The following is a 26,473-nucleotide window of genomic DNA, read 5'->3' as shown; positions in this document are numbered from 1 at the left end:
CGCGTGTAAGGGAACCTACACAACAAGTTTCTAAACGAGAGACATCAAGAATTTGTGAAACATCAAGAATGCACCAACATTAAGCTGAAAGAAGCAGGGGCAATGAAGCTGTGTGTTGGTTGCTGCTTTTAATGTTTAAAATTCTGCTCCAATGAAATTATTATTTTTTAAAGGGAAAAAACCCCAAAGAAATTAGTGTTCTTTCCTAGTTAGAGCTGTAGACTTTTGACCAGTTAAACACTGACATTAACAAGAAGTTTTACAAAAAGTGTTTCAAGTATCCTTTTTTAATCAATCACAGTGAAAATGTAAGACCAAGATGTAAATGTTGAAGTGAATGACTGAAAGTTTCTTAGATGAAAAAGGCAAAGGTACTAAATCAAAACATATAAAAATGCTTAAACGCATTTCCTTCATGTGATATGAATAGAAAGGTTATCTGTAAAAAGTTAGAAAAATTAAAATAAATTACATATTTAAGTACACTTTCCCTTCAACATTTCTATAAAAATTCAGAATAGTGTACTTTCGAATATACACAGAGTAAAAATGCACAGGTGCTGCAGGTTGTCACTGGTATCTACACAAGGTCACATTAGCAGGTCTGCTGCAGTTGATTTTCTTTGTTACTTAAGCTCCTCTTGAGAAATCTTAATATACCCAGCTAATGGGGACCCACTGCGGCTCCAGCCTCAGTCTCTCGATGGCAGTCTGTAGCTTCTCGAAGGCCTTGTCTAGGTTGTCATTTACAATGGTCAGATCAAAGTAGTGGTTGTATGCTCTCTGGATCCGTGCACTCTCATCCACTGTTTTTTTCAAATCAGTGTCCTGTTGGAAAGATTTTAAAGATGACTATGAACACAAGACTTAGCTCCTTATAAACACGGAAGAAATATCCCTTCATTACACGCTGCAACTGACTATTTCAAGTTATATACTGAGTATACTTTTAAAATAATGGAAGTTTTCAGTTACAGTAAATTTGCACAGAACTTAAGCTAAAATGCATTGAGAGAGCTGAAAAAGTTATGAGCTGTGCCAGTAATGTTAAACGTGACAACCGAATGTGTGCAAATCTTGCAATTTTAAAGGAAGACACTAGAAGCACACAAACTTGGGCTGGTGTGCGCAACAGGCGGTTAGTAATTTTGTATGTAATAATTGATGGTCCAGTCAGAATAACATTAATGCTTTAGGAATGACTGAGTCGATCTGTTACGTAAATACATTTGTGCCCTTTTTTCTTTGCACAAAAAGGACCAAAAATCCAAGAATTAGTATGAAATGGAAGACAATGAAAGATACATTTCTGGTAGAACAGAGCCCTACAATACCTTACTGCTTTTAGAGGCTACATGTCAACCTCATTCACCTGACATCAGTTACTCATTTGTAAACTATTGCTGCATTATTTTAGTTCTTACACAAGCTGCACAAAGTGCAGGGAATTTATATTCCTACACAATGAAGCCTTCATGAAGTGCTGCCTTTGAGCATTTTTTTACGTCTCATTAGACATACACTCTTAGAAAATTCCTCTCCACTTTTGGACGAAAGCAATTTTTTTGTGAGCAGCTATGGGATTTGTCCCCTTAGACAATATTTAATATTTTCAAGTCCTGATACAGTTGTAAATACAAAAACCAAAATGAAAAAGTAAGTTCATGAATAGCCATTTGTGAATAGATGTTTCTTCACAGTAAATAAAGGAGACAGGCAAATACATCACCACAAGAGCCAGAATTTTTGCAATAGAATGGCTTTGGATGCTAGAAAATGTAGATAGACCCACCAGCAAGCAGAACGTAATACTTCAAACTACACTTATTTTTCATTTATTCAGGAATTAAAAGAATAAGAAATGGAAAATCATACTCCTCATATACATGTGTACAGCTCTGATTTAGAATCCATAAAGATACATACTTGTATATTTTAAAGGTAACTATCCTCTTTAGTATTCATAAGGACAAGTAAAACAAAGGCAAGAATGTCCCTCAGGGAGATCAAATATTAGGAAGTGCAGGAAATTATTTCCATACTTGTCTGGACAGTTTTAACCTTGCCCTCTGGTATATGCATCACAAAATTCAGGGTTCATTTGGGGCAGGGAGGAGGAAAGGCAGAGCACCCACAGAGATACTAGAATACATAACAACCCGGATCCATGACGAGGACTGGACAGGCTCTCATGTGGTTAAGAGAATGTGGTCTCACAGGTTTGAGGAAAAAAAAAAACCAAAAACCTAAAAATCTCATATTCATTTAGTGGAAATTAACCTACCCCCCATTTTATTGCTTGGAATGCCCCACCGGCTTTATAGAAGATCACGCTATCTACGCTGCAGCACTACCGTTGGGAGTTGTCAGCACACCATGAATTGTCTCCAGTAGGGAGGTTGTACTGCTGAACAGGAAGGACAGTTTCCTTAACATCTGGCTTATTTTACTTTGGTGCTGTAGCTGAAAAAGTTCATGCCCATACTGGAAGAAGCATGTCTCAACATCCTCTGCTACCCACTGGGTCTCAGACAAGGAGAGAAGATGTAAGGAATACAATGTGCCACTTTGCTTCACAGGACAAATCCAAAGAACTTAAGGGGAGGAGAAGCTGTCCAACACTTACTACTGTAGCAGCTCGCAGCCATGCTCAGTGCAGCATGTGCCGCTGCAGCAGTGGGTTCATGGCCTAGCTGCATTCTGTTCTTGGTTGCGTGTTTTCTTTTTTTTATGCAGGTTGCAGTATCTTTCCTAAGAATTACAGATTCCATTTTCAAAGCACACCTATATTATAACACAAACCTGAACAAAACTTCTTTGGTGGACAGATGGGGAAACTGAAGGAAAGTCATTTACATAAAAGAACAGTTCCCACCACCAAAGATCTATCATTTGCTGCAAATAATCAAAGGTGTCACTTCCCAAAGAGCACCTCACAATTTTTGTAATCAACACTTCTCTGTAAGAGGTCTGTTTTCAAGAAAGAAGCAATCTGCCTTATACATAGCGTTTGATTAACTGCTACTAAGTAATCAGCAAGTCTTGCCTAACTTTTTCTAGAGACATTGATTTCAGATCAAATTCCATCTAAAATGAAAGGTAAAAAAAAAAATTCTAGGAGCATCCTAGTCAAAGCAAACTAAATATGAACTAATCTGCTTACAGTGAGAAGTTTGGTTGTAATTCCAGCATCTACGACAGCCTTGTGCATAGCACGCAAAGTCTCCAACTCTGGAGCGGCAATAAACACAACGTAGGGCATGAATTCTGAAGTCCTCAGTATTTTCAGGGCCTAGAAGCAATCAAACAGAAAAAAAAAAAACCACTTAAGTTTGAGAATGACTCACCACACGTCCCCATTGCTTAAAGGGCGCTGCAAAACTAGTCTGTTACAATAGGCAGTGACACATATGCAAAGATTCTTATTTCTATTTTAGAAACTCCTGTACTGTCTTTTGAAATACGCAACATCATTCTTCCCTTGGCTAAAAACATAATTTTCTACTCTGCAAGACAGAATACGTGCAGAATCTAAGTTGGTTCTTTTGATCTTTCTAACTCATTCCAACTAAGTGCCACAAATGCAAGAATCCAGTTGATACTGTAATCTTTAAACCAGATAAGAAGCCTCCAAATTTAAAGGCATACCTCTTCCACGTTACGCTCCTACCTTGCAGTGTAACATTACAAATTATATACCTGTGGATTCACATCCAAGATGCAGGTCCTTCCTGTCTGAACGACTTCAAGGATGGAATCAATTTTGGTGCCATAAAGATTTCCTTCGTATTCTCCATGCTCTAAATACCTGCCAGCTTTAATATCCATCTCCATTTCAGCTCGTGACACAAATCTGTATGCTTGCCCATCCTTTTCATCATCCCTTGGCTTTCGTGAAGTAACTACGCAAAAAAATGAAAATATAAATCGAATGTTTTCTTTTTATATTTGGAATACAGACATGAGACTGGACTGCCTATGAAGTTAGGAAGAGGATAATACACATTAATATACAGTTATTATTGTTCCATATACAGATTAATTAATTACTCTAGTGTACATTGCAAAACTGAGCACAGCCCCTCCTGTTCCCTTTATTTCTGTTCTTTCCTAGATGTTGCTCACCAGCCCATTTGCTTATTTCCTTTGTATTGCTCCTTCACACCACATACAATACTCATGCCATCTTTTTAATTACTCAATAAAATAATTATTTCAGTGACTAGGAAATCAAACGATAGTTTAACTCTCAAATGCCAAATGAACTTCTGAAAATAACTGAGCACACAACAAAATCTGCCCTACCCTGCCTCCCAAACCTTAGCACATATTTTGCTTACTGTATTTGCCCTGTTTTTCAGGTCAGAATTACCTGAGCTGGCTATAAAGGAAGTTAGCTTAAATATCAGAAGCAGCCCAGCTACCAATGCAGACCTCAGTGGAGACCAGCTAATGCTGCTTTTCAGGACAATTTAAAAACAATGTAAACTCACTGGAGGGAGATTAAAGCCAATATTTAAGTAAAACATTAGCACCTATCTTGTGTATTTGCTACACTATGCAGTACAGACATTATTTAAACAAGAAAGTTAAAATAAAAATAAAATAAAATTTCTGACTTTGCTGTCCTATCACCATATTACCCGCCCACTACTTTAGTCAGATTTGGACTCTAGAATATATTAAATATAACAGTGAATGGATCCCTTTGGTAATACTTGTATCATCACTCAGTGCCACATCACCACTTGGTGCAACTCGGTGATAGAAGTGGAAAGCATTCTTCCTCTTCTAATAACTCCTATCAACTTCATTATTATAGAAAACTCAAGTCCCGGGAGAAGTGATCTTCTGAAGCCATTGGCAATAAACCTATTGCTAGAACATCTAGTTTTAGCCAAGATTCCACAGAAAGATTAAAACTATAACGGTTAATACAACACCAAGAAATAATACTCATATCAGCTTGAAATAAATGTTGGAGAACGCTTTAACAGATTACAGCCAGAAAATGACTTAACAGTTCAGCTATCCACACTGAAGAAAAAACACAGCACCATTTGCTGGAGTAGAACTCAACACCATGGACACGCTTCTCCCTATACCAAAATGGATCAGTTTCAGCCATTTTCCAAAAAATAAAACATAATCCCCACATGTAATCATTTGTGAATAACCAGGAGAATTTTCTTCTAATCAAAGAAACTGAGGTCAGCTGAGATTACTGATTATCGTACTTAAAATCTAAATGTAAAGTAGAGAGGAGATTCTATATACAATAAACTACATACCGCATGTGCATGATTAGACTATCAGATTGCTAGGATGGAAGATCTCTAATTCTAAAGTAACAGTTTATAATGCCTAGGGTGTTTCAACAGATGGAAAACTAAACACCAGACTTGAGAATCTCCACCTTTGTTCATTACAGAAGACTAAGGGAACTTCTAGAATCCCCTCAGTAAGTGATGGTGACTGACACTGAAGAAATCCAGCAGACTGAAATACTGCACATACAAAAATTTCTTCCGCATCATCAGTAACTTTTAACTGTTAGTTACAAGTATTTTTACTGTCATCATATGTTAGTTCAGTTGTTTGAGAAGATGAAGAACCTTTTCTTTTCCCACTCTGTACAATTTTTATACTTTGAATCACTGGGATAAACATCAAGTACCTTCCAGACAATCAGAGACTCAAAGAATGGTATTGCAGCAGGAACGCTGACAACTTACATGGCACTGTAGTTCCAAACCTAGTAGGATTCAGTACTATAAACCTGTTCTTCAAACTTCTTCGCCCCACTCCCTGGGCCCCAATTAAGACCAATGTTTTCCTTTGAAAAGGAGGCATTTTGGCTACTTCCTCATAGATCTGGATTTCATGACGATCAAATTCTACATTGAAAAATGTACAAAAAATAGTTAATATAAGGTCAGTCGTGCAAAAAAAAAAAATACAAGCAGTCCTGCTTTATATCAACAGACCACATGTGAATAAAAATAGTACTCAAAGGGTTCTAAGTCTGATACAAGCTTTCTTGCTTTAAATTGGGATGGGAATAAAATACTTACCCCTTCATGGACAACGTAAGGTCAGATTATTACCTTTACTTCCAAGGAGAACATTTGAGATTGATCAGAATAGGAAAACTGTGATTAACAATTAGTGAGCTTTCACAGAATCACAAAATGGTTGAGGTTGGAAGTGATCTCTGGAGGGCATCTGGTCCAACTCCAATGCTCAAGCAGGGCCACCTGGAGATGGTTGCTGAGGATTGCATCCAAATGGCTGTTGAACATCTTCAAGAAGGGAGACTGCACAACCTCCCTCGGCAAACTGTGCCAAGTGCTCAGTCACCCTCACACAGGAAAAAGTGTTTCCTGGTTGTGGCTGGTTGCCTCTGGTCCTATCACTGGGCTCCTCTGAAAAGAGCCTGGTTCCATCCTCTTTGCACCCTCCCTTCAGGTATTTATATACACTGATGAGATCCCCCTGAGCCTTTTTTCTTGAGGCTGAACAGTCACAGCTCTTTCCACCTTTCCTCACAGGAGAGATGCTCCAGTCCCTTCATCATATTTGTATGTCCACGTCTCTCTTGCACTGCCCAGTACACTTCAGGTGCGGTCTCACCAGTGCCAAGTAGAGGGGAAGGATCCTATCTCTCAACCTGCTAGCAAAAAAGCTTTCACTTTTTTTCTCTTAACACACAGTTCTTCTCTGACTTCCACCTACCAAAACCTTCAGCACCACCAAATCTTCACCAGTCACTATTGCTTTTAAACCGGAACAGCTATCTGTTCTATCAAACTTATAATCAAATATTTTATTACAAATCTTTCAGCTTTGGATATGCTAGACTCTACAGATTTAGAAGCCTAGAGAACTCTGACTCATCTGTAATATTAAGTGATACCTGCATTTCTTGTAGTGAGATACATCATTTTTTTCTTTTTTTTGCTGCTTATTGTTCCACAGAAAGGCCCTAGAAATAAAAATTAAGACAAACTCATAATTTTTGTTAAAGATGTTTTTCTGAAGGTTAATTACATGCATATATGCAAGTTCAATTAAATTTACAAGGACTATTTTAGAATTTTATATATTCTAGGGCAGCAGAACACGTTTATTTTGATACACATCAAATGATACAAGAACCAAACACAGAGAAAAAATTTAATTTTCCTAGAAAGCTTTCTAAAAAGTAGAAGAAAAATATCCATCAAACAAGTTTAATTTATTAAATTCAGTGTATACTATAAAACCAAAATTTAAAAAAAGAGCTAACTCTTATGGTTTTCCAATCTCATTTAGCTTTTCATCAGCAGGTGGCAAAACTGATACATGTATCTATGAAGAATAAGCATAGATTTTAGCCTTTGTCCTTCAAAGCCAAAATATAGTAATTATTAGCATTTTGCAATATGCTGTGTATTCTCACACAACAGTTTTCTAGTACCTATGAAGGCAGGAAAAGCAAAACACATGGAGTCAGAGCAAAGTCTATTCCTGAAATTCAGTAAATCTCACCTGAGTTGTCCCAGTCCCTCCTAACAAAGGCCTTTCTCTTCTCTTCCAGGAACTGGCTAGGAATAAGCCCTGCACTTCCTCCCTCTTTGACATGACTAGCCTGGGGAGAGAAAAAAAATTTGTAGGTAACTTGTGAGAAGCATTGTTCTTCTTGACATGGTGCTGACTTTCATGCTGCCAGAGCTTCTCAGTGGTGAGACCTGGAAATTCAAACTTGGATGTGGATATTAAAATTCTGTCTTACAGTAACAGTATCTTGCCAAGGAGTATTAAAATTCAGGAAACTTATATAAAACGAATACAAATTTCATTACTGGTTCTCATTACGTTAGTAAGCTCCTACAGCCATAACGCTGCCACCAAAATCCTAAATGGAATTTTATGGCTCCAGACACTAAACTCTCAAGTGTCAGAACTCAAAACTCTCTAGTAGCCAGTACCCTTAATTTGTATTCTTGAGCTGCTCCAAACAGGTTCCAGTGCAGCTCATCAACTGCTGTTTCACAAACCAAATGCCATCCACATATGCCTAATCATACCTTCAAGCTTTTTGCACTAAGTAACTACAGATGTAAAATCTCAGTCACTTATGTATTCCTAGTCATGAAATTTTGGCTAAGATTCTCTATAAAGTAAATTAATGGCAAGCTCAATTCTCAGCAAGCTTAACGTTTACAAACACACAGTTAGAAAATGTTACACTTATCCATAACTGGTTGACCTGTCTCTTGCTAACAGGAACTGTTTGCTTTTCAACTTGTATGCTTTTACGCATGACTAACTGATTTTTAACAGTTCACAGGTTTTCAGTGAGGAAAAGCTAACTTTTTTTCCCAGTGGCATGATCTGCATAGCAATACTTGCAACACATCGTGCTTGTTTAACATATTTTATTTTTGCCACTGATCAAGTGGCAAAAGATTTATTTCTCCTGGATTTCCACAAGTTCCAACAGGAGAATCTGAAAAGCAATACAGAAGACAGCATGTAAGCTAAATGTCAAACTACTCGGGAGTGGTGGAGTGTCCAACTTTGGAAACTAAATAATTTAGCAGGAATAAATTTTCTGCCTTCCCTCACGCTTTTTCTTCTCTTTCCTTCTGTTACTACTGTCATTGACAAGCAAAAGAATTCAGCAACAGTTGTTGATGTATATTCAAATGTTTTTTGTTGCTTTTAAAGAAGTCGTATAAATTGCTCTCAAGTAACATTTGCCTCACTATTGCTTGTTATCCAGCAAAGGGTGAGTACTTAGGGGTAGACAGGGAAATTAATAATGCCAAACTCTTTGGCTAGAGTGCCACTGTCACTTGGAATTTTGATTATCTCGGCTGAGAAAAGTGTCTTAAAGGTTCACCCATCCCAATTTCAAAGGCACTGATGATATTTAATTGTGTGTATAGTGTCTCGGAAAAAATAAAAATAGCATAGTCACTGGATTACGTTTCTACTGAAAGGCTGAATGTAGAAATACAACCTTAAAGCAGGATGAACTGCTAATATTTGAAATAGTGCCAAACACTTTGATTACAAAGGTGCACGTTAGAGCCCGCAGACATTGACCACCACTGTAGAAATAAAAGATACAGCTTCTCCAAATAGCTATTCTCACCCCTCTTCAAATCCACAGGGTTAATTTCCCCCTGCCTCTCTCTCCTTAACTCCGAGCACTCGGGAAGGGGTCCACCTCTTCCACAGTTGCTGTCAGGGAAGGCTTACCACAATTAAGACTGTCAACCTAATACTTCCTGCTAGAAATTGTCCACTTAAACTGATTTTGGAACATCTAGGCTTATGATACAAGAATAAAGACAAATAAATAGCAGAAATAGCAAAATGAGTGTTACATACACAATTTACATCATTCAATTTTCTCTAGTGTTTCAGTATCTTTATATTAGCTTGAAATTGGATTGCAGTGTTAATATTTTTTTCCTTATATGTACTGTTAAATATAAATAGATCATAATTTAAAGAGTTTATTATTAAGGCAACTTTTATTTTATTTTTTTAATCCTTTTACCAACCTGCCACCAGTTTGGATCTTCCCGGTTTACAATCTGAAGAATTTCTCCTTTAGAAAATTTCAAACCTGCTTCTTTGCATGGGATGAGGTTGTCATTATATGGATTGTAATCAAAATGACACTTCACAAAAACCTGAAACGTACAATAATTTACAATGCTTAAACATTATAAAATATATCAATAATTACTAATTTATCTGTCAAACTGAAGCAATGTCATGGTAAAAATAACAAAACAACTGGACAACGTATTACAAAACCACTCATTTTTGCATTTCACTATATAGATCTCAATTAGTATTCTGACTTTAAATTACTTAAAAATAAAAAAAATTCTCAGATATGAGCCTTGTATTTAAGGCTTATAGAATCTTAAGAATTAATTTTTACATGAACACAGTGTTTTAAAACAAACAAGATATGTGATTGCTTTCAGACTCAAATTTTATGCGGGGGAAGAAACAGTAAGTTGCATCAGTAGACTGGAAACATTTTTTCTACCAGGTTGAGGAGCAAAGGAATCAGTGCACCTGCCTCAAATACAGCACGTTCTCTCAGCATCTAGACAGTGTAACCATAGTCTATTACAGTCACTGGCACTCAGACCCACAGCGTGAAGGAGTCAAAGGCACTGATGTAGAGCATCAAGATACTTCCGCAATGGAGAAACCTACAGCCTTCAGCAACAGGGGAAGTGTACGGAATAGCTACCATCCAAGCTCCTGCTTAAGTCAACGAGTTCAAGTTCATCTATTGAATTCAATATGTTTCTGAATTCTATGAAACAGATTACTTGGACACTGATCATGTTATAAACATGTGCAGTTCACTGCAGTTTAGTGTGATTGTGGTCATCAGCTGTCACTGGAAGTCAAAGAAACGTGCTTTATAGGCAGTATACAAGTGCTTATCAATCTTACAGAGTAATTAGAATTCTTCAGGCAGGCATATTAGGCATGGTATATAATAATGAATAAACACATTTCCAAAATGCACTTAAAGGTCAATACAGGTATCCACATTTTAGCCTTCCTGCTAGCATTAAATACACAAAATACTCAAAATATGTCTAATCCAGAATCTTAAAATAGTCTGATGCGGTACAGTACCAAGCAGAAGTTCTTTTGACAGAATTGTTAGAAATGTGCTGCTTACCTGTTGAGGAATAACAGTGTCTCTGTAGCTGGGGAGAATCTTCAGAGTGACACTGCCACTGATATTTTTCAGCAGTTCCTGCAATTCTTTTGGATTGTTTCCAACCTCGTGGCCATTCACCTCTTTAATAATGTCACCTACATGCAGAAGACCTTGTCGATCTATCATTCCGCCATGAAGAATCCGTGCTATTACCAGATCGTTGTTCTCAACTCTAAACGTAACACCCTGAAAGAGGTATATGACACCTAGTTTACCATTGTTTGAACTCCAATTTCATTTAACCATTATCGCCAGCAAAAATGTACAGCTATGGGATATTCTATCTACCCCAATGACAACAGTAAGAGTTACTGCAGTGTTAGAGTTCCTAACACAGAGATAAGCATCAGGTGATACAAAAGCGCTTTCAGACAAGGTTTTCATGTGACTGAACAATGACTGTATTGTTCGTGATCGCATGCAATCCTGTCATTTTGTATCAGCACCAGACAGGTGCTGTGTTAATCGGTGATGCTAGCAAGTCATTCAACCTAGTCAGAACCTAGTCACTATCCCATAATTTCTTAAGGAGAACAGGATGGAGAACACACAAATATCTTCTTGTTTCAACCTCTCAATACTGATCCTATCACCCATTAAATGACACAACATAATAATGGAAATAACTAAAACATAATGCAGGAAATCAGGCACATGCAAACACTTTCACTCACACTTTAAAGACACACTCAACTTCAATTACTTACCAGTGGTTCTCCTGCTCTTTTGTGAATTCCAAGGATACGAATAGCATCTACTGGAACAACCTGGTTGTTCACTGAAGAATTATTGACTTCTGGGCTAGAAGGAGGGGAGTCGTAACATTTTGAAGCCACAATATCATGTGCTTCTAAGAGTGACTGTAAAGGAACAGAAAAAGCCTTTTTTAAAATCATAAAATAACCATTTGCAAAAGAATTTAGTGCTGAATAACCACTGCATCTGCCCTTTTGGGGACCAGATCATAAAACTCTTACTTCACATGGAATGGAGCAAAACTGACATACAAGTACTCACATGGACTGATAAGGCTACTGTCCTGGCAAATATGCTCTCTTTTGTAAATACGAATGTTTCCTCTTAATGAAGTATAGGAGAAATTAATGAATTTGGGAGAAATGTAATGAATATGTGATCTTGTAGGGGAGAAGACGGAAAAAGGAGTACCTAAAAGAGTCTTTCATCTAATGAGATAGTATCCGAGCAAATGGTTAAAGTAAACAAACAACCCACTGCAAAAAAAAAAAATGAATAGATCTCATCATTAGATGAGATTCATTGTGTTTAATGTAATCAAATTTTAATCCACAGTAATTTGGATAATTACAGGAATGCAAGGATTTTTAACAAGCTGCAGAATGAGTGCTTTCCGCTTGCATAAAGCCAAAGCAGAATTCTAGCACCAAGTGAATTCAAGTAGACAGAATCCACTTTCTGGAAGACAAGAGCCCAGACCTTATAGTTAATGGTGTTTTCACCAGTCCACATACATAAATACAAAATAAAAGGAGGCGATGCAAATAAATACAATCATCTTTGAAAGACAATGCAATTTAGACTTGATTTTTTTTGTAAAAGAAAGGATTTATAAGACAATACATACAGGTAAAACAAGATGAAACTAGTGAAATTAGACAGTGAAGATTTTCTGTTTTAAAGAGGAAAAAGGACACCCTATAGCCACCAATACAGTAGGTCAAGATAAAGGATCCTATAGCCCAGAGAGTCTCACTGACAGGTACAGAAAGAGGAAAAGAAGCACAGAAAGGAGATGCCTACTAGGCCTCAAACAATATAAATTTGTTCAGACAGTGACCTGATGAGACACGGACTTAAGTCAGATTACTGATTGGTGTCAAGTAGCTAAAAAGCGAAGACACCAAAGAGACTGTCACTGATAGTGACACGCACATGTCAGAGTAAGAAAAAAGCAGAGCAGGTGAGCAGGCAACATTTCAGCAAATTTAACAATTTTGCGATGCAACCTGCTCCACCCAACCTTCTGTAAGCCATCTCTAACCTAAAAGTTGTGCACCCTTATTAGTCTAGTGCTAAGCTCAACATACAAGACCTTGAAGTGTCACAAACCTGAGTCATTTTAATCTGCCCATTACATGATGACCTGCTGATAGTTCACCTTGAGGTTAGAAGGAGGTACTGATTCAACAATCCTGCCCCTGCCATTAAATCTGCAAAGACAGCTGCTTATTGTGTCTGCTCTGATACTGTGGATACAAACCAAATCAAATTAAATAGGAAAAACAATAATTTATTTAAATCAAGCAGCTGTTAGATGGTAGCAATTTCTAATTCTTCATTATTCAAGACACTTCCAATCCTAAAACCAGAAGAACAGACCTCTCTTTGCCAATGTTTGCAAGCAACATATTTAGATCTTTCTACATTTCCAAAATGAAACCAACTAGCATCAACTACACATTTTAACACATTACCACTGATACCACCAGGTTGATACACTAGTACAATACTTCCAGTTTTGGACACATGCTAGAACAAATTGTTCCCAAAACTTCTGTCCACAACCATGAGGTTTCTCATGGAGCCTTACACATAACGATGCTTGCATACCTCCCTGCCCTTAACGGTCATTTAATTCATGGATTATAATCTGATCCACAATCAAAAAAGACTACTAAGCTAACAGTCTGTAACATCCTTCTCAAATTAACATGCTCTGTAAGATTCTTCAGTTCTTATGTCTGACCCCATTCCACATTCTAATCCCTTTTATTCACTTAGTTTTATGGGTAAGGATGAATTCTTTCAAGTACTACTTACCCATCTCTCAATCACAAAACCTTTTTCCTGCTATTTACATGATGACCAAGTCACAGAAGGACTATCATGGACTGTATGTTGCTTCCCACAATTACAAAATGGTTTCTTTAAAACAAGTAGTTTAATGGTTTCCCTAAAACAAGCCGCAGTTAACATAATACCTTCTCATACCTAACTCTCAGTCCTGAAACTTAAGAATCTATACCAGTTTTACAGGACTGTTTCCAGCCAGCAGGTCACACCATATAGTCCTCAAGAACACATAAACAAAGGCACCTGCAAATGTGTCCGTATCCACTGCTGGACTACTCTCCAACATTTTATGTTGCTCAGTTACTTTCTTATTTCAGTAATAATGGTTGAGTGATCTGAGAAATATAGTTGCATGAACTTTCTTTTTTATGGTATCAGAAAAAGCGATATCCTGTGCTCCTGTAATGCCAGAGTTCCCCTGGGATCTGACCTTTACCGTACCAGTGCTGAAACACTTATGAAAACCACTGCCAAAGTCAGTAAAACAATATGGACTGAATAATCAACAACGATAAAGGGGTTCAAAGTTTCCTCCATACAGCATACGTAAACAGGATCAGCTGACTATCCAAGACTGGATAACTGTGGAAAGGTTTTCACGGAAAAAATGGTAACGCCAGAATAAGGGATTTAGAACTCTGTGTATCACAGGAGATCAGACAATGCCACAGTCCTGTGGCAGACAGTATGGCCCCTTTGTGCAAGATACTGTCAAAGTAACCCATAGATTTTGAACATACTGCATTCTTTAGGGTCGTTTTCTCCAGCTGTACTTATTTGACAGGTAAAAAAAAAAATTATTTACAAATCCAGTAAACAAAGAAACATTAAACATCCAAGGCTCCCTACAATGCTGAAGCCAAGTTCAAATTCAAAATTTGTTTTTCCTAAATAAATTCTGAGCGCAATCTATACATGTTACGAACAACTTCCTGCCCTCTATGATAACTATTCACCCAACGGTGATCTAACAGAAGAATTAAATTATAGATTGGGGGCTGGAATGGGGGGGAAGACACAAGAGAGAACAACTCTGTGGTCTTGAATTCAGGATGCCTTTCCTAACTCTTTAGGCTGCAGAAGTACTTAAAATATTTCTGTTCCTCTTTTAAGCACTAAATATGTACTAGTCTTCTCTGAAAACACTGTTTAAATATTAGAGCTACAAATTGACTACAGGGCCCTAACATACATGGGAAAAGAAGACACTTGAAAAGGCTGTTCTGGAAAAGCGAGGAAATCATTTAAGATCTTAGAGAAATCAGGGGAGCTGGTTAAGTAGGCCTCAATGTGTAGAGAAAATAACCTTAAGACCCGCTTAACAGGCAACTTAAGAATGTATTCCTTAGGATGAATGGTTTGGATAATTCTTGGAAAGGTGAAAGTAACTGGGCAAATTCTTCCATAAGCAGCAGAAGTGATTCTTCTGCATGTTTAACCACTCCAGCAGCAAGATACTTTCAATTTCTCCCTCTTCCCTCAAGGCAACTGCTCTTACCACTCTTACCCTCTGCTCTCCAGAGCAGCTACTGTCTGGTAAGACTTGCTATAGATTTTTCTATGCACTGCATGTGCTAGCTGACTCTTCAATATACAATGGCCTGATGGCCAGCCATCAGTGCTGTGAAACTCTTAAGAACTTAGTACCTTCCACACTTTGACCTCTGAAATGTTCAGTTAAAACTAAAAAGGGTAAAAAGTGGAAGGGAAGGAAAAAAAGGAATGAAAGGAGAAATGAAAAAAGGGAGGGAACAGACAGACAAACATAATATATAATCATACATGCACCTGCATTCCAGAATCCAGTCCCTTCCCAATGTTCTTCTATAAAAATGTGCAAAAGAAATTAAGCTACGTTATGTAATTTGGTAGTTTCAGCACTAAACGATACATTCAAATAACCTATTGCCGTGATGACTTGTATACCACACACGATACTCGTACGCCAACGTAGGTTACATCTGTAAGATGACACTGTGATAAAGTGGCAACATTCATTTGCAAAATACAGAATCAACCTCTAAAACTGTTACACGATATTGTCCATGAAACTTCAAGAGTCAAGGTGGATTGTTCATTTACTGAACTGGAGAAAGGATTTTCTGTAATTAAGAATGACATTGCATTTTTCTTTCCTTCCTTACAGGTCCTTTATTGCAGAATTTGGAATATGCCTCCTTGCACCAAAGGAGACAGAAAGGACAGCTCTTATTTCTTGAGTGAGGAGTTAATTTTCTGTTTCCTTTTCAGAAAGAGAGACATAGAGCCTCCCGAAGCCTTAGAAAGAATATTGTGTCCACATTTTGGTCTGTAAATTGTCCTAGAAGCTCTTCTTGAGTGGTCATAACTACAATATCAGTTAAATAGAAACAATCAAAATACTACTATTTTGACCTTAGTTGCATGCCTCCAGATGGGAAAAAGAAGCACAAAATTAAGGGCTGAGAAGTACACCCTGATTTTAGGCTTCGAAACTGAATGACATCATTACTTCTAAAAAGTAATCAGCTAGCTGCTTTTTACCTGTATGCAGTAGCCAAAACTGCTCATTGTTTCTGCAAATGAGACTGAAGACCTCACAAGAGGACTTAGAAAATTAAAAAAAAAAAAAAAAAAAAGACCCAAACAAGTTAAAGCTTCTTCAGACTGTTTGTTTTGATAAATTCAAATTCTAATTCTGACAGAGTGAAGGACAGGTTAGTTCTCCAGGGCTGCATTTAACTATGTTAACCATCAAATAGTCTTTTCTATCCACACCTAATTATTTGTGCGCCACCCAGGTTTTGCAGCAAATAGAGCAGGGACCTCTAGAAATAGCTTATTATTCTTACATACCCAACAGTTTAGTGAAAGAAGCAGCATGCAATCTTGTTCATAGCATGCAATAATCATTACATGAATTTTTAAACTGGGTACCAAGGAAGAGTCAATAAACTGGGAACCCGTAAGTCTGATGCTGATACTAAACAAATTGTAAGTTTCCACAAAAACCAGAATGATTGGACAAAAAGATCATGGGAAAGCATCAACATACTTTAATACAGGGAAGTAATGCTTCTCAAATCTAGGTAAGTTCTTTCGAAGAGTCACCAAGCATGGCAACAAGGCAGTTACATTTGAAATTATATATACATTTCCAAAAGGCCTTTGATAGACTCCTTTATCAGTTTTTAAAGAAAAAAAGGTACTACAGGATAAACAATAAGGCTCTCAAGTGGATGAAAATATTGGTTAAAAGAGAGAAAAAATGGAGTCAGGAATACAGTATTATTAGTTTTCAAACTTCATGTTACAGGGGATTCTTCACTGTGAGGGTGGTGAGACACTGGAACATGTTGCTCAGAGAAGCTGTGGATTCCCCATCACTGGAAGTGGTCAGGGCCAGGTGGGATAGGGCTTTGAGCAACCTAGTCTAGTGGTAGAGGTGTCCCTGCCCATGGAACTAGATGACCTTTAAGGTCCCTCCAACCGAACCTATGTTTGCATTCTATGTTTGGATCAGCCTCTTCTCCCATGTAACAAGCAATAGGACAAGAGGAAATAGCCTGAAGTTGTGCCAGGAAAGGTTTAGGTTGTATCTTAGGAAAAAGTTCTTCACCAAAGGGTTGATAAGCATTGGAGCAGGCTGCCCAGCAAAGTGGTAGACAACCTCCCTGGAATATATGTAGATGTGGTGCTTCAGAATATGGTTTAGTAGTGGACTTGGCAGTGCTGGGTTAACAGTTGGACTCCGTGATCTTAAAGGTCTTTACCAATCTAAATAATTCTATGATTTCCTATAGGTGTCTGGGGTCAGTTCTATACCTGCCAATACACTGACATGTCAGAGAAGTGATCGAGGAAATGGAGGTGAAAGGTTAAATGACAGAGTTTGCTGATGCTGCTAAACTTTTCAAGGAGAAAACCAACTGACTGTAACCTGCAGAAGCACCTCATGAGCAACGGAGTGAGAACAAGGCAAATGAAATTCAACACAGACTGCAAGGGAAAACACAATCCTAATTTAACATATTAATGTACAGACTCAAAAGCAATACCTCAGATGAGTAAACAGTACAAAACCAAACCAAATCAAAAAACCAACCCACCTCTTCCTTACTGAGAGAGTGGTCAAATACTGGAAGAGATGCCTAGAGAAGTGGCTGATGTCCCAAGCCTGTCAATGCCCTAGATAATGTGCTTTAACTTCAGGTCAGCCCTGGAACGGTCAGGCAGTTGCACTAAATGATCATTACAGGTCCCTTCTAACCGAACTATTCTATTCTATTCTATTCTATTCTATTCTATTCTATTCTATTCTATTCTATTCTATTCTATTCTATTCTATTCACCAGCTGTTAAAAAGGAAAACCAAATACTAGGAATTTTTAGGCAAGGAGTAAGAGATGCAATGAAAATTACTACAACACTTCATAAATCCATGCTGCTTTGAATGACTCTGGGAAGCTGCACACAGCTTTGCTTCTCTTCTTTTTATTTATCTGAGACGGACAGACACACATATACAAGATCTCTCAAATCTGAAGGAACATGGAAAAGCTGATTAAGAAAAACTGTTCACTCTCTTCATATACAATGGCAAGGGGATATTAACTGAAATTGACAGGAGACAGTCTGAGAAAGGAAACAGCCTCCTCTCCACCCGGTGGGAGGATGTTGGGAATACCAGATTTTTACATGAACATGCTGATGGAAGAGGACATGGTGTTCTCAGAAGACTAAGAACACTCAGAAGTGTGAACAACAAATCACCACATCCTTACAGAATATTCTGGAAGGTATAACTTTTAACTTGTCCTAGCCTTACAGTCTTCACCAGATGCCTACTGCTGGGGACAGAGAAGGAAAACAGAATAGGTATTTGTTAAATTGACCTTTAACTTACAATTAGGAAGCACTAACAAAAGATCAGAGAAAAACTGTAAAGTTAATACAGCATATATGCAATTTCAAGTCTGCTCTTTATAAATCAAACAACAAAAAAAATTTTTGCATTGTAACTACCAATTCGTCCAAAGACATCCTTTCCTTTTCTAATTCCAATTTCTGCTAAGGGATCAAAGACTAATTTGCAGGTTTATTCACCAGTATGTCTCCAAATCTTGGTCTTTGATCTCTTAGCTATGATGCCCTTCAGGACAAATAAGATCACAAACGAGGCCAACATACTCCTCTTTAGAAGAGCCAGAGGAACTGTCAGCACTCAGAATAGCTACCACCTCAAAAGCTGAGCTCTTAAAGCATTCCTTCTTCCAACACAACATAGCCACAACATAGCTTGACAGCATTTCCAGTGTTTATATATGTTAAACAGTAATGCACCTCACTGCTACATTTGTATGATGTATAACTGAAAAATTAGAGAAAACCCCCGTGTGTTTAAACTCATATACCGTTACTCTGTACCTGTCTGCCAAAAGACACACATTTATACTGTGGCAAAAGGTTTGTTTATCTTCTACAGGATACCTATAGCTAAGTACTAAAGTCAGCTGAAGCCTGCCTAGAAATCCCAGAACCCACTGAGGATTTACAAACCTTAATCTTAAGGGGTCAGTACAGAAGCTGGTAATAGAATGGCAGCTACGGAAAAACATCTGCTTTTGACAAGCGCATGTCAAAACTTCATTTAAGTGGAGCAACGGTGAGAGGAATGCAGAGTTTCAACTTAAACTGCAGTGCAGACTGCATCATAAAAGAATCACGTGCATTCACTCCACAAAGTGTACATTTTACATACGAGTACTAATGCCAACAGCTGAAACAAAATGCAGAATGGTCAGTATCAGGAACTGAGACCATCTGGAAATGCTACTGATGAAGCCTTCTTGGAATTGTTATGGTTAACTCCAGTCATATAGGAAGTAAATGTTTGTCCAGGATTTTTAACAGAAACTCCAGTGGATTTTAATACAATGAGTGGAGATATTCTTAAAGTGATATTAAAGAATAAAATCATGCTCATTCTTAACCCCACATGGTTTCTGCTTTATCTTTCATTTGGAGTAAAATCCTACATATTAAAGTTTGCTATAGTTCGGGTTTCATTATTATTCCTAGATCCATATGTGGAGACTGATACACTAAGTTGGTGATATACAGTAAAAAGGTGGCACCTGAAAATGAGGCTCCTTGAGTATTCCAACCAATTCTGCAATATTTTCATCTTTATTTACTAAGGGACTGATGTCTTCAAGAATCTCGTTCACCAACTCCAGGTTGTTGTCACTGACAGCCTCAAGTTTAGAATCTTCCAGTCGCTCGTGAGCCTGTAAAATTAAATACATGAGACTATGCTGTAAGTAAGTTTCAAGTAGTTCCAGTTATAATCCTTTTAAATAATTTATTGGTGCAACCTTTAGCAGAAAAGCCAGAAAAATTACATAATCTGTATATTTTATCTTTGTAACTGCTGAAGATTTTGCAAGCTTAGCTATATAACCCAACAAACTATAAGCAGTACCTGTCAGAAATGCTTGTACATCCTTATTTCTTATAACCTCTATGCTATATTCACCAAACAGTCCTCTCTAAACAGCAGAGTGCCTCAGATCCTCTCTGGTTCAGATCCCAGTACAAGTACAGGTTCTAGAAGAAGCTCAAAAAAGGAACTATGGGATCTGGTCAGAAAAAAATAAAGTCTGCAAGAGAAGCATTTACTCCAGGTTCCTCCAGTCAAACACCTTCAAAACAGCAAATTCTAAAGGAAAGTCTGGACAACTAGAGGGAAATGCTAAAGAAAAGTCTGCGGCCAAGGCAGTTAACAGTATCGTGAGCTGCATTAAGACGAGTCTTGCCAGTAGGTCAAGCTCTACTCAGCACTGGTGAGGCCACACCTGGACTACTGTGTACAATTCTGGATACACTGGAGAAAGTCCAGTGAAGGGCCATGAAGACAACAAAGGGACTGGAGCACCTCACATTTGACGAAAGGCTGAGAGAGCTGGGACTGTTCAGCCTTGAGAACAGAAGGCTCAGGGAGATCTCATCAACATGTATAAATACCCGAAGGGAGAGTGCAAACAGAACAGAGCCAGGCTCTTTTCAGGGGCATCCAGTGACAGGACAAGCAGCAATGGGCACAAACCGAAACACATGAGCCTCTGTCTAAACATAATGAAATATCTTTTTCCACTGTGAGGGTGACTGATCACTGGCACAGTTTGCCCAGAGAGACTGAAGTCTCCCTCCTTGGAGATATTCAAAAGCTGTCTGGACACAGTCATGGACAACCATCTCCAGATGGCCCTGCTTAAGCAGGGGTTTGTACCAGGTGACCCCAGGTCCCTTCCAACCTCAACCATTCTGAGATAACTTTTCATCTCTTTCAATAGGTATTGCTGAAGGCATAATCCTTTCTTAAAGACTGCTGATCCTTAAATTCATTGAAAGGTAGGAGCTTTGAGAAGCAAGAGAAACATAAATCTGAATACCTCACTTACTACAAGTAGTGCTGTATCATAAAATATGGAACAAAAGGAGGCAAAAAATAACTAAGATTCTCAATGCACTCAATTAAGAGTTATTTACAACACTGTAGAAATAAGACGTTCAAAACAGAACAGTCACTTCGGCGTGTAAAAACACAACAAGTAACAGATATACTTGGGTGTCACCTATATATACTTTCCATTTAAGTAATTTGAAGGTATGCAAACATCTACTTTCTTATTAGTACTTTAAAACGTTAAAATAAAATTTGTCTCCTGAAATCATCTGAGTATTAAAGAAAAAAGGAATACCTAGCTTAGATGCTGCAATTTTTTTTTCATTTCAGTTCACCATTTCAAAAATAGCGATAGTGAATTGAGTCTTTAGATTCATTCATTACACTTGCCAAATGTTCAAATAGGAAGGCTTTTGCCTCCAACAATTTGACATCCTAAATACTGGACTCAATGTTTACAGATTACTCCTAAGATGTTTCCTTGGTCTGGGTTAGGCATTCACCTGGTCTGCTTGCAGGCTATGCTACGAGACTAAAAGCAGAAAAGAAGATAAAGTTTTGAGGTTCAACAGAAAAGTTAACAATCCAGGAGAAAAGAATTTTGGTAAGACAGTTTACTCACCAAAAGTGAGTAAAATCCATGCACGTTTCAAATTCAATAACTGATTTTAAAAATGCATAACAATTCTAAAGGCTGCTTAGGATTGAACATAAACCTCAGCACAAGAAGGACATGAACCTGTTGGAATGGGTCCAGAAGAGGGCCACAAAATAATCAGAAGGATGGAGCACCTCTGCTATGAGGACAGGCTGAGAGAGTTGGGGTGTTCGGCCTAGAGAAGAGAAAACTCCAGGGAGACCTTACTGCAGCCTTCCAGTACTTAAATACTTTCTTACAGTGGCCTATAAGAAAGATGGAGACAAACTTCTTAGCAGGGCCTGATGCGACGGAAGAAGGGGTGGTGGTTTTAAAATAAAAGAGGGGAGATTTAGACTAAATATAAGGATGAAATTGTTCATGATGAGGGTGGTGAAACACTAGAACAGGTTGCCCAGAGTGGTGGTAGAAGCTCCATCCCTGGAAACACTCCGAGTCGGGTTTGACAGGGTGCTGATAACCTGATCTAGTTGAAGATGTCCCTGCTCACTGCAGGGGGGTTGGACTATATGACCTTTAAAAGTCCTTCCAACACAAACTATTCTATGTAATGAAGTGACAGGAAAATACACTCTCCAGTGATGACAGTTACTTCCCCTTTCCCTTACCACCTACTGAAGAATGGAAAGGTGTAGTGAAATAACCCTATACCAATAAAGATCTGTAATTTCTACCTGGACACCTTTATTTTAGACAGAAAAGTGTTGAACTTATGCAATTTAAAAGATTAGCCAAAACTTGCATTGCAAAATATTATAAACTACTACTAATATACATATAAGTACAAGCTTATTGCTCGTCTTCTTTTTTTTAAGGAATAAAAAGAAAAAAAAAAGCTTATGTGGCTAATGGCACATTTTGCTAAGTTTCTTTTTGTCCTTTTTTGGAATACTTTACATAATGATTGGTCTTCATAATTGATTAACGAAGGAAAATGAAAAAGCTTTTATGTTTCTAGGCTGGTCTGAAATTAATCAGCTTAAATAACCTGACCATCTCACAGGGTACTGAGAACTGCTTATTTTTTTAAAACTAGCTATTCTATTAGAAAAACAAGTCTTATTAGAGACAAGTAGATCTATATGAACTATATGTACTTCATGAAATGCTGTTTTGATCTTGTCCTTATTTAGCTCTGCTGGTTAGGAATGAGTTTTAAGTAAGTTTATAGTTAAGAATCTGTTTCCATTACAAGCACTTTTTTACATATGCTAGTCATTAAATTCCACATAACTGTAATTGGCCATTAAAGCACAAATTCTTGATAAAAAATAAATGCTTTGCAATGAACACTTTCTTCATGATAAATATTAAATTAAAGATGACCTATGCAGCAGATACTGAAGGTGAAAACAACTCTAAGTACGAAAATGCTTTTACTTACTCTAGTAGATTTAGTACACAAATCTTTCCCTCTCATTAGGCGATAAGACACTTCCATTACTTCTAAGTTTATTACTATGCACTGTCTTCCACTCACAACCAATTTTTTGAACAGCTTAACAGAAGTAAATTCTTAGAAGTTTTCTGTTCCTAATTTTTATACTGAGCAAAACAATCCTTTAGCTTTAGAGAGTATTTCATGTCTGCCCAGAGGGCATTGCTTTCAGATGTCTATTCATATTAAAGAGACAGCTACATTTAACTGTTTTTAACTCATGAAAGGAGCTTATTTTTACGAAGTAAGATTAAGAACAAATTTAAGTGGTGTGCAATGTTGACTGCACCTCCATCTGGTAAGATCAGCTACATTTTAATTACAGAGTCCAAGGATTTTTTGTAAATATCACCTTGTGTATGTATAATTGATTGCCTCCATCTCTAAATAAAAATTTTCATAATGCTAGACCAAAACTAAGGATAGCTTATGTCTCAGAGTGCTGACAATCAAAAGTCCCAGCACTACTCTGAGATCCAGGAAAAGGCATGGAGAGAGTATTTCACTGGGCTGATGAGAAAACCATTTTGAGCCAAAGACAAAAAGAAAACTTGTTTACACTGTAAGAGAAAGCAGGTTATTGCTCTCACTTCTCGTCTTTGGCAGAAATGCTAAAAGTCAGAAGTCATATGGGTTTTGCACACAACAGTGGTCATGAGACTATATTAAAACCGACTGCTTCTAATTTAAAGGATTTTGACATTTTCTTCATAAATAATGTAACCACATTACTTCCATTGTCTCTGAAGAATTTTCTTCTTCCTCTAAAATCTTCCATATAACAATAAATCAGTGTATACAGAAATTATATTGTATCAAATCTTCACCTTGAAGAACTCCTTCAAGTCTTTAAATAATATGTACTGTACATAAACACCATTGTTAATACCTCAATCCATAATCAATCACACAGTAATTTCAGTCAAAATATTTCCAGATTCTACTCAGGGCAGCAAGTTTAAATACCTTAGCAAGTGATCTTACAATAGGGTTTTCCATAATTCCTTTAAGAAAAATCAGGTCGATTTCTTCAGCGCCTGTCGATGTCGGCAGATCAGTAAGGTTATCCAGGACCTGCTGCATGGCTGCTGACAAAACAAAACCAAAAGGTAAGTACTGAGCAAAACAGGCTTGTATAAATCACAAAAGCTCTGGGAAACACCACAATATTAACTTTAGAGATGCTAAGCAGCCAACTACATCTACTGAGAGCAAGTGGACAGAACAGAAAAAGAACTTTTGTTTGTTTGTTTGAAAGGTGGATTTAAAGGATCTATTCAAATCCTTACCACCACAATCAACTTAATTCCAGGCCCAGCACATCCCTTTCAAGATTCGCTACTACTTAAAGACTGAAAAAACCAAACAAGTATAAACTATGCATAATCTTCCAAATACAACAAAAGCAACTCATTCATGACTCTTTTCATTTAACTTCTTTCAGAGGAAGTTTTCAGCCCTCATACATACACCAACCAACTGCAAGTTTTGCAATGCTTATATAGGGAGATGTCACTTTGCAAAATTAACACATAGATCCAAATCAGTTTTTTTCAGGAAAAAATTTGTTCCAAGGCAGCTCTCACCTTGACAGCACTTGTGTTCACCCCAGCAGTACTTCACAATCAGTTCTCACTGCACTCCAGCACTAAGTATAGATGGTGCAGATTCTAACAACAACCTGGCACTACAACACACTGCAATGGGAAGTACATCTTAGAATGCAGAGTACATTGAGCCTACGTGAGGGCGTGAAGTCACTGAGGGGAGCAATGAGAATTTAATTTATACCTGTGTGCTTCAACCCTCCCATTTAAGGCAAAGGCGAACAAAACAGATGTTCCATGTTAGACAACAGGTTCAGTATGTTCACATACTACAGAGTTCTTGTGCGTTTGGGCATGCGTGCAGCAGCCCTTAGTTGGGATTACACCAGCTAGCCCTGAGCTTGCAGAGATGAACATGTGCCAGCTCAGGCCAAGTACAAAAGGGGCACCGCTGGAATCAGCTATAATGTCCTTCACAAGGGAAATGGTCATTCTTTCCCTGTTTTCCAAAATATGACTGGATATTTTTATCTTGTAGTATTATCTTAGTAGTGGATAACCCATACCGTTCTTAACTGCATTCTTTTAAACTCCTGACAAGCTATAGATGCCCGCTCAAACAGAGACATATACAGGTATGCTAAAAAAAATCTTCTGTTGAGTACCCCAACAAGCTAAAAAGCACTAAAACAACCCGTGTGCACTACAATGCTCTGCATGTCACGTAGTAGCATATATCAAGAGAATTAGCATGCCTATATGCCCCTTCTCCCACACAGGAATTTATCCCTAACTTTCCTCATTGTTTTATAATGAAAGCTACTCTGAAACACTGCACAGTAACAGAACAAACAGCATTTCTCAACACCTACTTCCTAATTTCAATGCTTTCTAGAAGACTCTATCCCAAGAAAAAATTTCCTGGTCATTCTTTCTGTCAAGTGGAACTGACTTTTCAGCAATCAAATAATCTTGTGTACCACATTTTAACTATAGCAGTGCATGTCAAAAGACTGCATTTTTAAAAAATACATTTTAACCATACTTCTCACTTTCAAAAAGCAATTATTCTGTGAAACAATGAGTAGGAGGGAAAACTAGACTTACTTTATGCTTTCAGATTTTGAAGCAATACTACTTCTACTTTGTAATAGACAATGTGCTGTTCACAACCACACATTACATCGTCACCAAACGAACCTGGGAACAGTCCACATCTTCATCACCCTAGGTAAGTCCTGTACCCGGTTCAGCTGCAGATGTAGCTGCCACATTTCACGTTTTCTCAACTCCCAGTTATAGATTCATGACTCCTAATGCAGTCACGCAAGCTATAGTATTTGCAAAAGTAGACATATTTCTAGCCAATTTACATAGTATACTAGATGCTGCATAAATACTGTGTTATAATAATAAGCTTTCTTTACATTTTTAACTGTTATGTGAATAATTTTAAGGGACTTTCGGTTAACACTCTTCTTCTTAGAAATAATCTGAGTAAAAATAGAACATTTCCTTCATGTCAAAGCATGCATCTCAACTACCAGTTGCAATTACAGCACTTGATGCTGACAGAGGCATGCATAATAAAGACATTCCTCATATATCTCCATGTTAATAAGCTGTTTCTTACATAACTCTTTCGGAATTCTGCCTATATTAGAACAAACATATTAAAAAATAAAACCACTAGATAAAAATGTAATCATCAAGGAGAAATTAAGAACAATGTTAATCTTCACAAGAATGACTTTCAAGCTTTGTACAGCTAGACAGACTGGTTTGAAATTAATGTATT

The 26,473-nt window shown here is 37.5% G+C and overlaps 1 protein-coding gene across 3 annotated transcripts; it reads right to left on the bottom strand.

The window, feature by feature from the left end:
• On the bottom strand, positions 1-26,256 carry MPP6 (membrane protein, palmitoylated 6 (MAGUK p55 subfamily member 6)). 3 transcript variants are annotated; one of them, XM_010132734.1, is made up of 14 exons: positions 26,233-26,256; positions 25,470-25,473; positions 24,095-24,216; positions 22,968-23,016; positions 19,702-19,883; positions 11,461-11,613; positions 10,712-10,939; positions 9,558-9,689; positions 7,531-7,630; positions 6,917-6,985; positions 5,736-5,897; positions 3,700-3,902; positions 3,164-3,292; positions 1-828 (listed from the first exon to the last, which is right to left on the bottom strand). In XM_010132734.1, exons 1-14 carry the CDS (start codon positions 26,254-26,256, stop codon positions 652-654), a joined length of 1,734 nt encoding a protein of 577 aa, XP_010131036.1. In that variant the 3' UTR covers positions 1-651. The 3 variants fall into 3 exon arrangements, with proteins under 3 accessions (XP_010131036.1, XP_010131037.1, XP_010131039.1); XM_010132735.1 differs by lacking the exon at positions 22,968-23,016 and having other exon boundaries at positions 19,702-19,854; XM_010132737.1 differs by lacking the exons at positions 22,968-23,016; positions 25,470-25,473; positions 26,233-26,256 and having other exon boundaries at positions 19,702-19,854; positions 24,113-24,211.
• Positions 26,257-26,473: the final 217 nt, after the last annotated feature.

Source organism: Buceros rhinoceros, unplaced genomic scaffold (genome assembly GCF_000710305.1).
Source record: "Buceros rhinoceros silvestris isolate BGI_N320 unplaced genomic scaffold, ASM71030v1 scaffold1713, whole genome shotgun sequence".
Taxonomy (NCBI): domain Eukaryota; kingdom Metazoa; phylum Chordata; class Aves; order Bucerotiformes; family Bucerotidae; genus Buceros; species Buceros rhinoceros.
The sequence above is the reverse complement of the archived record's forward strand: the minus strand, read 5'-3'. Positions and strand labels throughout refer to the sequence as shown.